This window comes from Agelaius tricolor, unplaced genomic scaffold (assembly GCF_023055355.1).
Source record: "Agelaius tricolor isolate 1412-34295 unplaced genomic scaffold, bAgeTri1.0.p SCAF_1, whole genome shotgun sequence".
Taxonomy (NCBI): domain Eukaryota; kingdom Metazoa; phylum Chordata; class Aves; order Passeriformes; family Icteridae; genus Agelaius; species Agelaius tricolor.
The window spans coordinates 96,715,605-96,728,398 of record NW_027269261.1 but is presented as its reverse complement, the minus strand read 5'-3'; the positions used below and the strand labels follow the sequence as shown (position 1 = coordinate 96,728,398).

The 12,794-nt window shown below is 35.9% G+C and overlaps 1 protein-coding gene across 26 annotated transcripts in view; it reads left to right on the top strand.

Moving 5' to 3' along the window:
- RIMS1 (regulating synaptic membrane exocytosis 1) overlaps positions 1 to 12,794 on the top strand; it is a 306,557-nt gene that overhangs the window by 228,259 nt on the left and 65,504 nt on the right. For 13 of the 26 annotated variants that reach the window (XM_071444802.1, XM_071444874.1, XM_071444813.1 and 10 more), the window contains one exon: positions 11,432 to 11,544. The exons of 9 other annotated variants lie outside the window; for them this stretch is intronic. In XM_071444802.1, the coding sequence (XP_071300903.1) occupies positions 11,432 to 11,544 (113 nt within the window). Of the gene's footprint in view, positions 1 to 3,075; positions 3,106 to 4,362; positions 4,485 to 9,535; positions 9,623 to 11,431; positions 11,545 to 12,794 lie in introns of those variants that run through there. 4 more of the 26 variants (XR_011681892.1, XM_071444970.1, XM_071444950.1 and 1 more) reach the window with 4 other exon arrangements.

Sequence of the window (12,794 nt, the reverse complement as noted above, 5' to 3'; positions counted from 1 at the left end):
TAAGTCTGTTACACAAGGCATAGTGATTGCTACAAAAAAATTACATATTTGTATATCAAGAATGGTCTTCTTATTTGCTGTCTTGAACATTCAGAAGACATAGAAGAATCCAGTGAAGTAATTTTATTGCTCTTTAACGTCCTCCTTATGGAACAAATGAGATTTAATGAAGGAGTGACAGACTGGTAGCAGTTTTCATGTGGAGAAGTAGAGTGATATTATAAGTATTAATCTCTAATCTTTAGCTACCAATTGTAAGTGATCATATCCATGCTAATAAGGCTTGGCTGACGTATTTCAGACATTCCGTTTTGTTGTCAAGTTTAGAACTAAGCAAAAGCTTGTTTCTTTGTCTTTACAAATGATGTTGTCTCAGTTGCTACTCTGGTTGGAGGTCTGAGAATAATAAAAATTCAACTTACAAGAAACCAAGGTAGTTTTCCAAGATCCTGAACAATTCACATACTTTCTTAAAAAACAAACCAAACCCACAGAAGTAGTTGTTACAGAGAAGACCAAAGTAGTGATCCTTATTCAATTACAGAAATAGAGTTGATAGGACACTACTGATCAGGAATGGAGAAACAAACTTAAATGTAGAGGAAAAGATCAAGTTTAAGGATTAAAACCTTTAAACAGTGTTATAAGTCACACTGGAAAAAAAAGAGAAAAAATGGCAGTCTTGGTGATTATGTTCTGAAGGGGAGAGCAGCTTTGTGTAGCTTTAGAGTGGAGGTGAGGCAATAGTTATATTATATTTGAGAAAATACTAACTAAATAATAGCAACTTGAGGGCATGCAGGTTTTAAAAAGTGGATGCAGTTAAGACTGTAGGCTTCTGTAATTTTTAGGCAATGTGATTTTTATTTTTATTACAGTCATATTCAAGGACGATGTAGTTATATTTATTTCCTTTGCAACCCTCTCAGCAGTATTTATTAGAACACAAGACTGGGATACTGTTGTATTGAAAGGTCTTGAGATGTTTGAATATTGAAAATTAGTCCTGTATAGGTGTGTCTGTGTGTGTTTTCAAGGCATCACAATTTAATAGTAATTTCCCTAACTTATGCTACTAAAGAAGTGGTTTTGATTTTTCTTGTATTAATGGATGATTTTATAAGAGTTTTTTATAACATTTTTTATGAAGATGTTTTGGCTCAGTGACTAAAGCAGTGAAATTCTAAGCCATGGTAAGGACAATGGTGTATTCTCAATATGTCATTCTGTGCTGGGCTGTAAGAGATTTGCATCACTGTATTTTTATTTGCATCATGTTTGAGTGGAGCTGTGCAATAGTTAAGAGGGATGGGGATTCTGCGTTGACTTTGCCTTTTAGCTGTTTCTATAACAACTTTGTGGTGTAGTTGCATGGTTTTAAAATTATACTTTCATATAAAGGGTACATCTGTGGTCTTTACTCAGTCGTCCTCTGTCCCTGCAGCTATCAAACGTCACAGGAATTCTTGCTTGAATATGACTGAGGGTGGGTTTCTGTACTTTTGCATAATGGTTGATCATTGTATTGATCAAGGAAGTGAATATACCATCAGATAGTAGGGATTATATTATCGCTCTGTCAAGTAAATAACAAAGGAAAAAAACACTGTTGAAATTCATGGACCAGCAATATAAATATGCAATGGCTGTGGTATAGCAACAATCTTTCAGGGGTAATTTGTGAAAAACAGGTCTTTTTTCCTCTATCTGCCTTCTGTTTGGGTCTTCTTTGGGTTTCTTTTTCATAGCTTTGACAACGTAATTTCCTATTTCAGAAGTCACATAATGAGAGTAAGGTTTGTGATAACAGCAGTCTGTTTCCACATAAAGAGCATCTCTAAACCTGACTGGAGCAGTGGGGTTGTGTGTCTCCAGTGGCATCTGGCTGCAGCAGTAGGGCTCACGTGGTGACACCGAGCAAAGCAAACGTGCATCCAGCATTAGGTGTTGCTGTACCTTAGCTCATGTTGGAAAAAGCTGTGTGCAGCACTTGTATGGAAGGTGAAGTGCATGTGTGTGTATGTGTGCTGCTGTTACATCAGGGAAAACTACATGAAGATTCTGCTGGAACTGAATGGGGATTATGTGTATAAATTTCATGTGTGTGATATTTGTACAATGGTGACATCACAGAGGAACAAAGTGTTTTGATGTCCAATATTTTTTCTTTTAACAAACAAGAATCGGAATTTAGTACAGAAAATCAGTATGTTGTCAAATAATACATTGAGTTGCAAGTATCTTTTTATATTTAACCAATTTAAGATCCCAAAAGAAAAAGAAGTGCTAGTGAAAACAGTTCTGTGTTTGTGTACTTGATCATTGAAATGTCGTTGCAGTGAGAGTATGGTTGTGGTAATGGTAAAAGATTAAACCTTTTCAGTCAAAAAATTTTTCAAATCTATCAGTATAATAATTGAGTGGCAGAAGAAAAAGAATAAGTCCTTTCAGTTTTAGATATCAGCCTATCAGTGTTGTTTGTTTTGTCTCCATATTTCTGGTTTTATTTTTAAATTATTAGGTGGCACTGCATATTTTGAGGCAGCTTGTGGAATCTTTACTCATAATGGAGAGTATTTTTCTCACACTGTTAACTTTCGTAAATGAGTTCAAGCCTCATAATCTTTTATGTTTTCCTTAAAAATGGATTTTTAATAGTCTGCTGGTTATTGAGTATTATAGATTTCAGTTAATAGAAAATAAATTTGTAACACTCATTATTGCAGAAGAGGCTTCAAATAGTGCTGTGTGGTTCAGAAGTAAGAGTGATATTTAAAACAATGTTTTATGTCCTTCATAAATTTGGGTATGATGATACTTCTCTAGCAGAATACTTAAAGATTCCACAATCTGGTTCTCTGTAACATCATTGTTCCTGTTAATTTTAAAGAAAAAGTCATAGGCTTTATTATTTGTCATGGTTTATCACTTTAATTTTCTACATTACTTTTACATCTGCTGGAGTACTGACTACTGTACATGCCATTGTCACATGTAACACATTTCTTTATCTAACTTTAAATTTGCTGATTTCTTTTTCTGTTTCCATCATTCCGTGCATTTAATTCATTGAAGAGCAAGAGAATTTTAACTCTCCCACAAAAGGTAAATATTTATGTAATTTTTTACAAATGTTTGGCAGCTGTTGATACTGGCTTTTCCTTCATTATACTCCATGTCAGTGCATAGGTTTTAGTTAACAGTGTTGACATACAAAAAGGTTGTTTCTCAAATATCTCTGTGCTATCTGATGCCCTCTTTAGAATTTGACAATGGTTTCTCTCATCTCTCATGATTTCTCATGTGCCTATTGAAATGCAATGTACTGGATTTAACAGAGGTAATCATGATATTTTACAGAATATGGCTCAGAAAGTATTTGATTGAGTTAATGTTCACACAAAGACTTAAGATTTTTCCTAAAGTGTTCTTGAGTTCTGCACAGCACATGCTTCTAGAGATGCAGCCATGGTCCTTGGCAGCAGTGAAGGATGTTTCCTAGGTGTGGGCTTAGGAATAGTTAAAGGTGAAACTATAGTTTCTTTAACTGTAGTTAACTATAGTTAAAGGTCAGAAACTATTTTTTTCATGCCGAGACATTCTGAAGAATGAGCTGTGTTCTATTTGCATGTCAGTCTCATGTCACAAAGTTACTCCCATTGTGGGGTAGGTTTTAGGGGCAGACATACAATGCTCACCTCTATGAATTCATGCCTGTGCTAATACCAGAGAATCAGTGAGCTCAAACAGCAGCTATCTAAAGCTGCCCCACAAAATGGAAACTGTAGTCTGTTACGTCTCTGTCAAAGCCACATTGCAGAAAAGTCCTGTTTTTTCCCTTTTAGCTGAAAGTAGAAATTACTTCAAAATGCAAATGAAGCTTGTAGAGAAAATTTTTTTTAAAACTTACCCCTCCCTTTTAATGTTAAAATCAAAATACTGTGCTACATAAACATTACTAGCACTGATTAACCTTTTCTAACCTTTATTCCTGAGTCCTGCTCATCTTGGGAAATTCTGGTATGAATACAGGCTTGGGTGGGTCACAGCCAAACTGTGAGTTGAACTTGAATCAAAGTATTTCCTGCAACTACTTTACTTTCTGAAGGGATGGATGCTTAGGTAAAAACAAAGCAACCTCTCCACTAGGTAGGAACTCCAACACCCACGTCAAACATACAGAAGTATGTTTTCATGATAATGTTAAAAAGAGATGAAAAAGAAATATGTAACTTAGGTGTTAGCAATTATATGTTATTTTTGCAGTGTTTAGAATATACTATGAAATGACTTAAGGGAGTTCTAACAGTGGTTGATTTTGCAAATTATTTCTGTCTCAGTATTTATATTTCTCTCAAACAGGACAATACAAATCAGTCTTACCTGTTTGTTGATTATGCCTCTGTCAAGATTTGGGCTGCAGTGGATATTTTTTTGTTTAAAGCAATGGACTTTGTGCAGACAAACTAGACTGTCTCTAACAGGTTTGTAAAAGAGCTTGTTTCCACAAGATTTGGATGGATCTGCCTCAATATTTGGGCATGTGTAGAAGGTGGTGGGATATTTACATGCACAGATTCCTCTGGCTCAAGGGAGCTGATGGCAGATGAAACCCAGGGGCTAAAAAGGGCTGGGCAAAAGAAGAGCAGCCAGAAGAGTGAAGTCCCAGCAGATCTGGGGGACCATAAATATCTTAATTTGAGCTGATTTACACTAGTAGCTCACTGTAACTTCTTACAAGAGGTAATAAGATTAGATAGTAGGTGAGTTAGAGATGAGGATGGGGGAGTTACAGGATTTTTTATGAAAGGAGACATAAATGTGAGGGAGAGTATATACTACAGAAGTGAACAATACTGACCATATGAGTCTGCAACAAACATCTGTTCCATCAATGGAAAAGGTTGCAATAAAGTCTTCAGCAGATTATGAAAATGCTGGGGGTTTTTTGCTGCCAAAATCAGTGGTTTGTTGTTTTGTAGGTTTTTTTTTTCTTCCCTAATTTTAAGAGGTCTGTGTTTGTTTCCTTGTTGTTTCCTTTTACATAGAAGCTTCTCTGTGGATCATCCCTGAAGCTCTTTGAGAAAGAACTGAATGTTGCATCATCCAGTTCAGGTTTCTGTATCTTCCTTCTGGAGTGAGTTGTTAATATCAAGATGGCCACCATGCCTCCGTGTGTACTGAGAGATCCAAGCTCATCTCCCAGCTTGGAAATCTGATTATGTCCCTTGGTTGTGCCTTAATTATCACTGGGAGGAGGTCCAGAGAACTGTTAGCTCCCATGGAGAGGAAATCCATGCATACAACCTTGAAGTAGCTACAGTAGGTTCTGGTCAGGTAGAGCAGGGTTCAGAACTCTCTCCCTCACTATCTGCATGTTGCCATTATTTTTTGAAGTTGTTTATTCAAAGAAGTCATAGCAAGTTCTTCATCTTGGCAACAAATTGATTTTTTGGTTTTACTTACCTTATATTTCAGAACATTTATCTGCTCGTGATTTTGTGTGCTTTTTAAATTTTCTGGTAGAGTTTGCTGTGAATTTTAAAGCCATGAAACCTATTGCAAGGATATTTTGTGTGTGCATACTGCAAAAATCATCCTGCAGGATCAACAGAAATGAAATAGAGACACTGTATTATTTCTGAAATGGATCATCCTGGTCCAACACCAGTGAGACTTTTCTGTCCCACACAGCCATCTCTGCACTAGAGGACTCTCCCATCCAAATCTTGTTGCTGCTTTATTTCCTTGTCTTTGTTATGGACATGAGTTCTGCCTAGTTTCTTCCTCAGCTGCCACTTCTCAAACAAGATTTTTTTTTTTATTATTTCACATATAATTCCTCAAAACAGATAGTTTTTTTTCCCCCTGATTCCCATCCACAGAACATCTACGTTGCTCAGACAGATTAATTTCCTAGCTTTTGCTGAGTAGAAAGGCTGTGTATATGCTTCTTGATGGCACTAAAGCTGTAGCTGTTTGTCACTGTTCAACCTTTCCTCCTAATATGAAGATTGAAATTGAAGAATAGGTCGGACCTCTCCTGTCTTCTGGAATAAGTGCAGTTCTCTCTTCCCCTGCCTGAACCTGTTGAGTTTGCCCCAGAAGCACTGATTATAAGTTTAGGAGATAAATTTTAAGTTCAACTTACTTTTCAGTATGTTGTTATGTAAGAAATCTTTGTGTCATTTTAGACTTCTAGACCTTTTCTCCTAAAATTTGCATCATAAAGAATGGATGTGTGATACATTCTGGAGAGAGTTGCAGCTATCTGAAATCTTGATGCCAATTTCTTTGTTATGTAGCTTCCTCTGACATTTAATAGTGCATGTAAGATTTGGAGTTTTTCCAAGTCATACTGTTTGCCTGCACCTCCTCTTTCTGCCTTGACCATCTTGAACAGAAATATTAAGTGCCTCATGAGAAAAGGCTGCCTTTTTTGCAGACTTCATCATTACAGAAAATGGTATGGCCAGTGCTAAGACATCCATAGGTTTTCTACCAGCTAGAAAAGCACAGTATGGCTACCAGTTTGAATCACAGACCATGTAATGTCACCAGTCATTCTGGCCTTAAGCCCATGCTTGGCTTTGAGCAAGAATGTTCTTATAGAAAGGTATTTTCACTTAATGAGTACAAGGGATGGAAATTTGTTCCTGGGCTTAATCACTTGACTTTTATCTTTTAAACATATATCTTATTACTTATCTGATTTACCTACCCTTTTTGAAATGTATGACAGGATTCTTATTAGATGTTATTTATTGACAAAATACACTGTTTTCCAAAATTTTCAGAATGTAGAGTCTCTTTGAGAGAGGTGGATATGCAAAGAGTTAGAGCTCAAGAATAAAAAAAACCTAGAACTAGAAAGGCAGCTACAGCATCTTTGCTGTTTCTTGCTAGTTCATTATTGCTGCCTGTTCTACAATCTTTATTTAAATGAACCCACAAAAGTTTCCTATATTATGCTGTTAGCCTAATAGATGGGTGTTTAAGGCATCATGTCATTTGGGAATTTTGCATCTAGCATGGAGCTTAAACCCTGTATTAAACCTTAAAAGGAGAACTTTAGACCTTAAAATTACTTCTGTTTCCTTTGTACTGGCCACTGCTATTAGTGCTGCTTTTGTAGCTCTCAGTGATTTTCATAGGATAGGTCTATTGTTGATGCTAATGCAAGTTTAATTCCTTATAAAGTCATATTACTTGAATTGTTAGATTCATAATCTGTGGATAACAGAAATATGCCATATGACACATCTGTCTAGAAAGGTTTTATTAAAGAAAAAAGGAAAACTTTATCTGCCCTACTTCATCTGATATATTAGTACAGTATATTGATTATTGTGCTATTTTGTACATAATTGAAAATATAGCATATATTCTGAACATTTAGGATTCTAGCCAGTTCTAACTTCTCCCTCAGTTGAACATCATTTAGGGGTTGAAACGTGCCCATAGCAGTTTTCTGAGGATAGTAATAAAGATGAGGGCTGTCAGCTAGTTAGTGGCACCAGATGTAACTCTGTAAATCTTAACATAATAGTCATATATTTAAAGGAATGTCACTAGCACATAAAACCTTAGTAAACAGGTAAAGTCTTAGAAAAATTAAGTGGCTATCTTCTTTAAGACAAAACAACTCTTAGTCTGTCCTAATTTTCTTTGAGGGTAGATTGCAGGGTGAAAATAAGATCTGTAGCTATTTTCTTTAGTTTATTCCATGCCTCTTTCAAGTAGTGTCCTACAGAATTGCATATTGTAGGCTACCCCCAGTTTTATTGCTGAGGATGATGCTATACAGTATGGAATGGTCCCTCTGGTCAGTTGGGGTCACCTGTCCCACCTTTTTCTTCTCACAGCCTACTTGGGGCAGGGGGAAGCCAGGACAGGGCAGGGGGCTGCAGCATGAGGAACAGAGAAGGCCTCGGTGCTGTACAGGCACTGCTCAGCAATTGCTAAAACACTGATGTGTTATCAGCACTAAGTCACAACTAGAAGAACAGGCAGCTGTGAAGAAAACTGCCTCCATCCCAGCCAGACCCAGTACACCTGGCATTACAGGAGTCAGACGGGTTTTTAAATAGATTAATGGAATTGAAATATTACATTTTGATTCCATTCATATGTGTGTCTTTTCTCTCCTGCATGGCTTGATTGTTTATGTAAATCATTGTTGCTAACCTTCGTGTGGTTTATTAGTAGTAAGCTTTGACTATAAGGTTGCACCCTTTATTTAAGCAGTCTGATCAATGAGTTCTCTCAATTACTTTTACACTGATTGATCTCATGTCTGAATTATCAGCCCTTGAAGAGATGAGAGTTACAGCTCTTTGAAGTGTGACTTCTGACACCAGAGAATAACACATTGACACAACTGATACTGATGGTAGTTTTACCACTATTTTGAGACACTTAGGGTAAATCTTCATTTTTTAATTCCAGATCCACTATAGAGTTTAAAGGTCTTGGGATTACAGTGCTTTGATGTGTAAATTACTGTGTAGTTCTACCTCTCAAGACCTCCAGGAAAAGCACTCTGTAAATAGTGATGTCCTTAAACAAAGTAGATCCATATTTTTCTAATAGACAGGCTAAGTACTTTTTATGTCAAGTTTTTGTTACCTGTGGTAACCAGCCATGTTCCAGGAATGCAATGTGATCATATGGTGTTGTTACCTATGGTTGTTACATTTTTGCTAATGTGCTTTTGCTCCTGTGTTAGAGTTTTTTCTGCTTCTCATGATTAACATGTAAAGGTTTTCCCAAGCCACTGGTCAGGCAGATAAAATTTTCCATCACACAACTGAGTTACACTTAACATATGCTCAGATGTGCATTGTAAATAAAGCTGGAAGGAACACAGTTGGATTTTCTAGAGTAGTTTCATGCAACTGCATACTTAGAAATAAATTCACAGCTAATTGGTGCTAAATTGCATTATATTTCATGCACAAAATCAAATTTTTCCATTGGAGAATTAGATTTACTTCACAGTGCTCATTAATTGTTCTCACATTCTTTGATATAGTAATATATATATATAAAGAAAAACCAGAGCATAAATGTATTAAGCTTAAGGATTTAAACATAATAAAAATCAAGAATTACAGAATTAAGGTTGAATATTTACTCAGTCTTGACTGAAGTAATAACCTCTGAAGTATCATGAAATTACATAACAGAATATTCTTTCCCAGGTATCATAGGTAATACAGGGTAACAAACCATATATATTACTTAGTATAACCTACAGTTGACAGGCTAAAGGACCTAAAATTCACACAAATAAAGGGTTATGTTTAGAGTAACTCTAATCTGTGCACCATACACATGTAGGGCTAAATTTTTAAAGGGGTCTCATTTTTCCCTCTGATTTCATATCCTCAGTCTATTTCATGCACGTATGATAGGATTAAGATACCAATTTTTTTTTACTTCAGTCCCTAATTGATCTATCTTAATCCTTTCATATCTGTCCTTAACATAAGAGGCCATCTTTAAAAATTTCACCTAAAGTGCTCAATTTTGCCTTCAGATACCTCCATGCAACTTCCATTGAAGTAATTGGAGCTGTGCCTGCATATCTGATGGTGGAACTGGACTCATTGCAATTAAGGTACACATTTACTGGCATAATTAGTCATCTGGAATAATTGCTGGGCCCAGTGTGACATTCTGCATGTGCAGAATTTGCTAGATTGGACTCTGCATTATGGGAGACTGAAGATAATGATAACTTTATTTCATGCCTTAGATTTGTAATTGTAGCAGAATTTTAATGTAGTTTGTTGTACTTATTTTTCTTATTTTTAAATAAGAAGTGCAGAAGGAATTCACAATGATGCCTTTGTATATACTTTCATACCCAACCAGCACACAGAGAATTCTGACATTTCCCCAAGCATGCTACAAATGGATTGTGCAGGCACAATTGTGATTTGTGCAGTAGCTTATAGTTTAAAATATCTAATCCTGAGTGTAGTGCTTTTTTTTTTTTTTGGCCTTATATCTTTGTGCTGGCAAAGCACAGACCAAAAAATAAAGCCACAGTGTATAACTAACAGCATAAAAGCCACACATATGAACTTTAGTATCTCTTAATTGAACATACATAGAGTACTTATTTTCCAGTAATTTGAAATTATCTGTGTTTTCTGATTGCAGGTTGATTACAGGCAGCTTTCATATAGGTGTCTCTCTCCTATCACTGATCTGGGGAGGGGCGCTTTGACTTAGAAAAATAGTGGTTTTGTAGAGAGTAATATAAATCCATGGTTGGCACAAAAGCAGATGATTTTGTGGAGGTTGCCTCAAATAAAACTAAATTCATGACACATAAAAAATTCCAACTTAAAAGAAGTTTTTCTGAGATGTTATAACCTGTTAAACCATAATTAATGTAGCAAATACTCCTGTGATTTAGAATAGTTGCTGATAAATATTTGGTCTAGTTCTAGAACTGCTAAAAAGTGACAGGTTTCATGGTATTGATGTTACCTGTATTGCTTTGAATTTAAAATGCTACAAAGTTTGAGAATAACAGAATATATAGATCGCTCTGAAATTTACTTACTACCACAAAGATTAAGTTACTTGAAGGAAGCCTTGGCTCAGGGGCATTTACAACACTCTCTCTGTTAGTGCAAGTCAAAGGCCTGTGGCAGGCACAGACAATATGAGTTGCCATAACTTGTTCAAGTTGAAGAAAATGCTCTTTATAGCACCACAGCTCCTTGAAGGCCAAGATATCTGTTTTTAAAGAAACACTGCCATATGGAAGTTGAAAACACAAGAACAAATAATTATTTGAAGTAAAGGTGATCATTGCAGGACAAAGTAGTGATTTTAAAGGAGGTCTTGTTAAAGAAAAACCAAACTTCTAGAAAATAACTGTGTTTTTGATATGACTGGTTGAATGGAGAAATTATTCCTCTCAAATAGCCTTAGCTATGTTAAACTGCTATGTTTCAAGATAGTAGGAGGAGTTAATTACTTAAAAAATAAATTTTATTACCTGTTTCATGCATTAATTCTTAGAATGCTACTGTAATATTTTCTACATTTAAACAACCCCATGTTTAGATGATCATGGATTTACGTCCCCTGCATCCAGAATATTTAACAGGTGTATAATTCAGCCTGCCACATAATTTTTTTCACTCTTTTCATATCTGTTGCACCAGCTTGATTATATGTAGAAATTGGGATGTCTGCCCATTTTCAGGTAAAGACTCTCACAATGAAAATGGTTGATTTCTTGACATTAGTGTTCCTCTGTTCTGTGCTTACACCCTGCTTGTTCTACATGTTTGTACATTTCTTTGTTTTGTTGAAATAGAAATGAGCTAAAATTGTTGCTAAATCATTTGCTTTTTCCAAAACTTTTTCTCTATTTTTAATTGATTTTCATTGTGTGTTTTTGCAGCAAGCTTAGTAGTGGAGGAGCGAACGAGACAGATGAAAATGAAAGTGCACCGTTATAATCAGACATCAGGGTCTGGTTCTAGCCAAGAACATGAGCGTGAGCAATATACCAAGGTAAAGTCAGTAGTCTTGGAATGATACTTTGGCTTGAAAATTGAAGGCATAAACTTGTTTATTTAAAATATTTTATAACCTTCAAGAACACTGTATTTTAAATCCTGACAGAAATGTCTTCAAGTAATAGCTTTTTAGCATCATTTTTGCCCCCATAGAGTTAGTCTTTGGCATGAACTAAAATGAATCTAGAAAAACCAATATGCTTAAAAACTCCAGGAAAGCTTTTCGGAAAGAAAAAGTTCAGGGAAGAAAGATCCTTCAACAGTTGTTAAAAAGAGACTTTTCACATCTACCTTAGGAAGTCATTAGATTCCCAGTCCCTGGAGTTTGGAAAAGTAGGCCATGAAAGAGTAGGCTGGCCCTTGTTGCTGTCTGATGTGGAGAGATCTAGACAGAACTAGGTCCAATCTCATGCAGATGTTCTCATATTTGTATAATTTTTTTTGCATCCTAATAATGTCAGAGATAAATTATTTTCTTTCTTGAAGTGCCTACTGATTACTTTGATTTCCTTTTCTACTAAAAGTGTAAAGAGTTTCTGTGATAGTGGAATACGTTGAAATTACGTTAACAAAGTTTTATAGAGGGATTTTGTTTTCTTGATAAGGCTAAAATGATAGGCCATAACTTTGTAATTTAGACTGTGTAGGGTTCTAAGCAAACTTCTGGACATGTCTCACACATCTGCGCTGCTGCTTGCAATTCAAGCTCTGAGGAGCTGGATGCTCCTGGAGATAGAGGTTACAATAATGTATAAGTGAGGTACTCATCACAAGTTTACTTAGGAATGGTTAAATAGGAAATCTGGCAGCTAAATTTTAATACCTAACAGATTTGAAAGATTGATTTAAGATCTTGTTGTAGTTAAATATGTGGACAACTTGAATAAGAACTTAAATGAGCAGTTCTCAAAAGGAAGAGAAACAAGGCTTTAAGTCCTCAATGGCAAGATTGTGGGATATCAGTGCTATTAAAAACCTCAACAGCTGGGGTAGAAATTTCCAATGAGATCCTCTATCAGAAGCAAGAATTTGTTTAATTAAAGCAGCTCAATTGCTACTGGGTTTGCTGCTACCTTCAAAAGATGTCCACTCAGGGCAAGAGGGTGAGATGCAGTGCATCTCTGTGGTACTTCCCAACCATTTAACAAGGTAGGAGAAAATAGTCAAAATAGGGTTGATAAAATTTTCATTAGAGAGAGGTAATATGCACTCTGAGGACTTTTGCCAGGATGACCAGAGACCTTT